At 42.1% G+C, this 829-nt stretch overlaps 1 protein-coding gene across 1 annotated transcript in view; it reads right to left on the reverse strand.

Annotated features, from left to right (window-relative positions):
• The window catches only part of LOC119594640 (sodium- and chloride-dependent glycine transporter 2-like), a gene marked incomplete at its 5' end in the record, with an annotated part of 12,016 nt that overhangs the window by 4,526 nt on the left and 6,661 nt on the right, over positions 1 to 829 (reverse strand). The window contains 1 exon segment of the mRNA XM_037943689.1: positions 609 to 804. Coding sequence (XP_037799617.1) covers positions 609 to 804 — 196 coding nt within the window.

The raw sequence follows: 829 nt of genomic DNA on the forward strand, positions 1-829 counted from the left end.
TATAGCAGCCTTCTCTTAAAAGCAACAGCTAAGCATAAATAAGACACCCCATGAAAACACTTCTTTCCCACATACAAATATATAAGTCACCCCCATAAAAAGTTTCCTTTCCCAATTACTATTAAATAAGTCACCCCATAGAAACGCTCTTTTTCCACCTACTATTAAATAAGTCACCCCGAAAAACGGTCCCTTCCCACAATTATTAAATAAGTCACCCCCTAAAAATGATATTTTCCTACTAATTATTAGATAAGTCACTCCTACTATTAAATAGGTAATCCCATAAAAATGCTCCTTTCCCACCTACTATTAAGTAAGTCTCCCCATAAAAATGGTCTTTTCCCACCTATTATTAAATAAGTCACCCAACAAACCGGTCCTACCATTAAAAAGTCTCCCCTTAAAAGCGGTCTTTCCCCACCTGTCATTTAGATAAGTCACCCCACAGAGACGGTATTTCCCCAGCTGTCATTAGATGAGTCACCCCACAGAGACGGTATTTCCCCAGCTGTCATTAGATGAGTCACCCCACAGAGATTGGTCTGTCCCCACGCATCATTAGGCAAGTCTCCCCATAAGAAACATCTCTCAATGCTGCTTCCCACCTAAAGAAATCTTCACTGGCCGAGATTTTGTCTACGGCGGCGCTGGCTGGCGTTGTGATGTTGTCGTCAAAGGGATGAATACAAGTGGTCTCATTAAAGGCGGTTAGGTTTGCAATGTTGCAGTATTGCTCGACATCCAAACACGTGTTGTTGTAGAAATATGTTGAGCCGTTGCATCGGTCCTCAAGGTAGCATTCTAAGGGATGGAGTAGAGGGAGTTG

The sequence above is a fragment of the Penaeus monodon genome, chromosome 34 (assembly GCF_015228065.2).
Source record: "Penaeus monodon isolate SGIC_2016 chromosome 34, NSTDA_Pmon_1, whole genome shotgun sequence".
In the NCBI taxonomy this organism is placed as follows: domain Eukaryota; kingdom Metazoa; phylum Arthropoda; class Malacostraca; order Decapoda; family Penaeidae; genus Penaeus; species Penaeus monodon.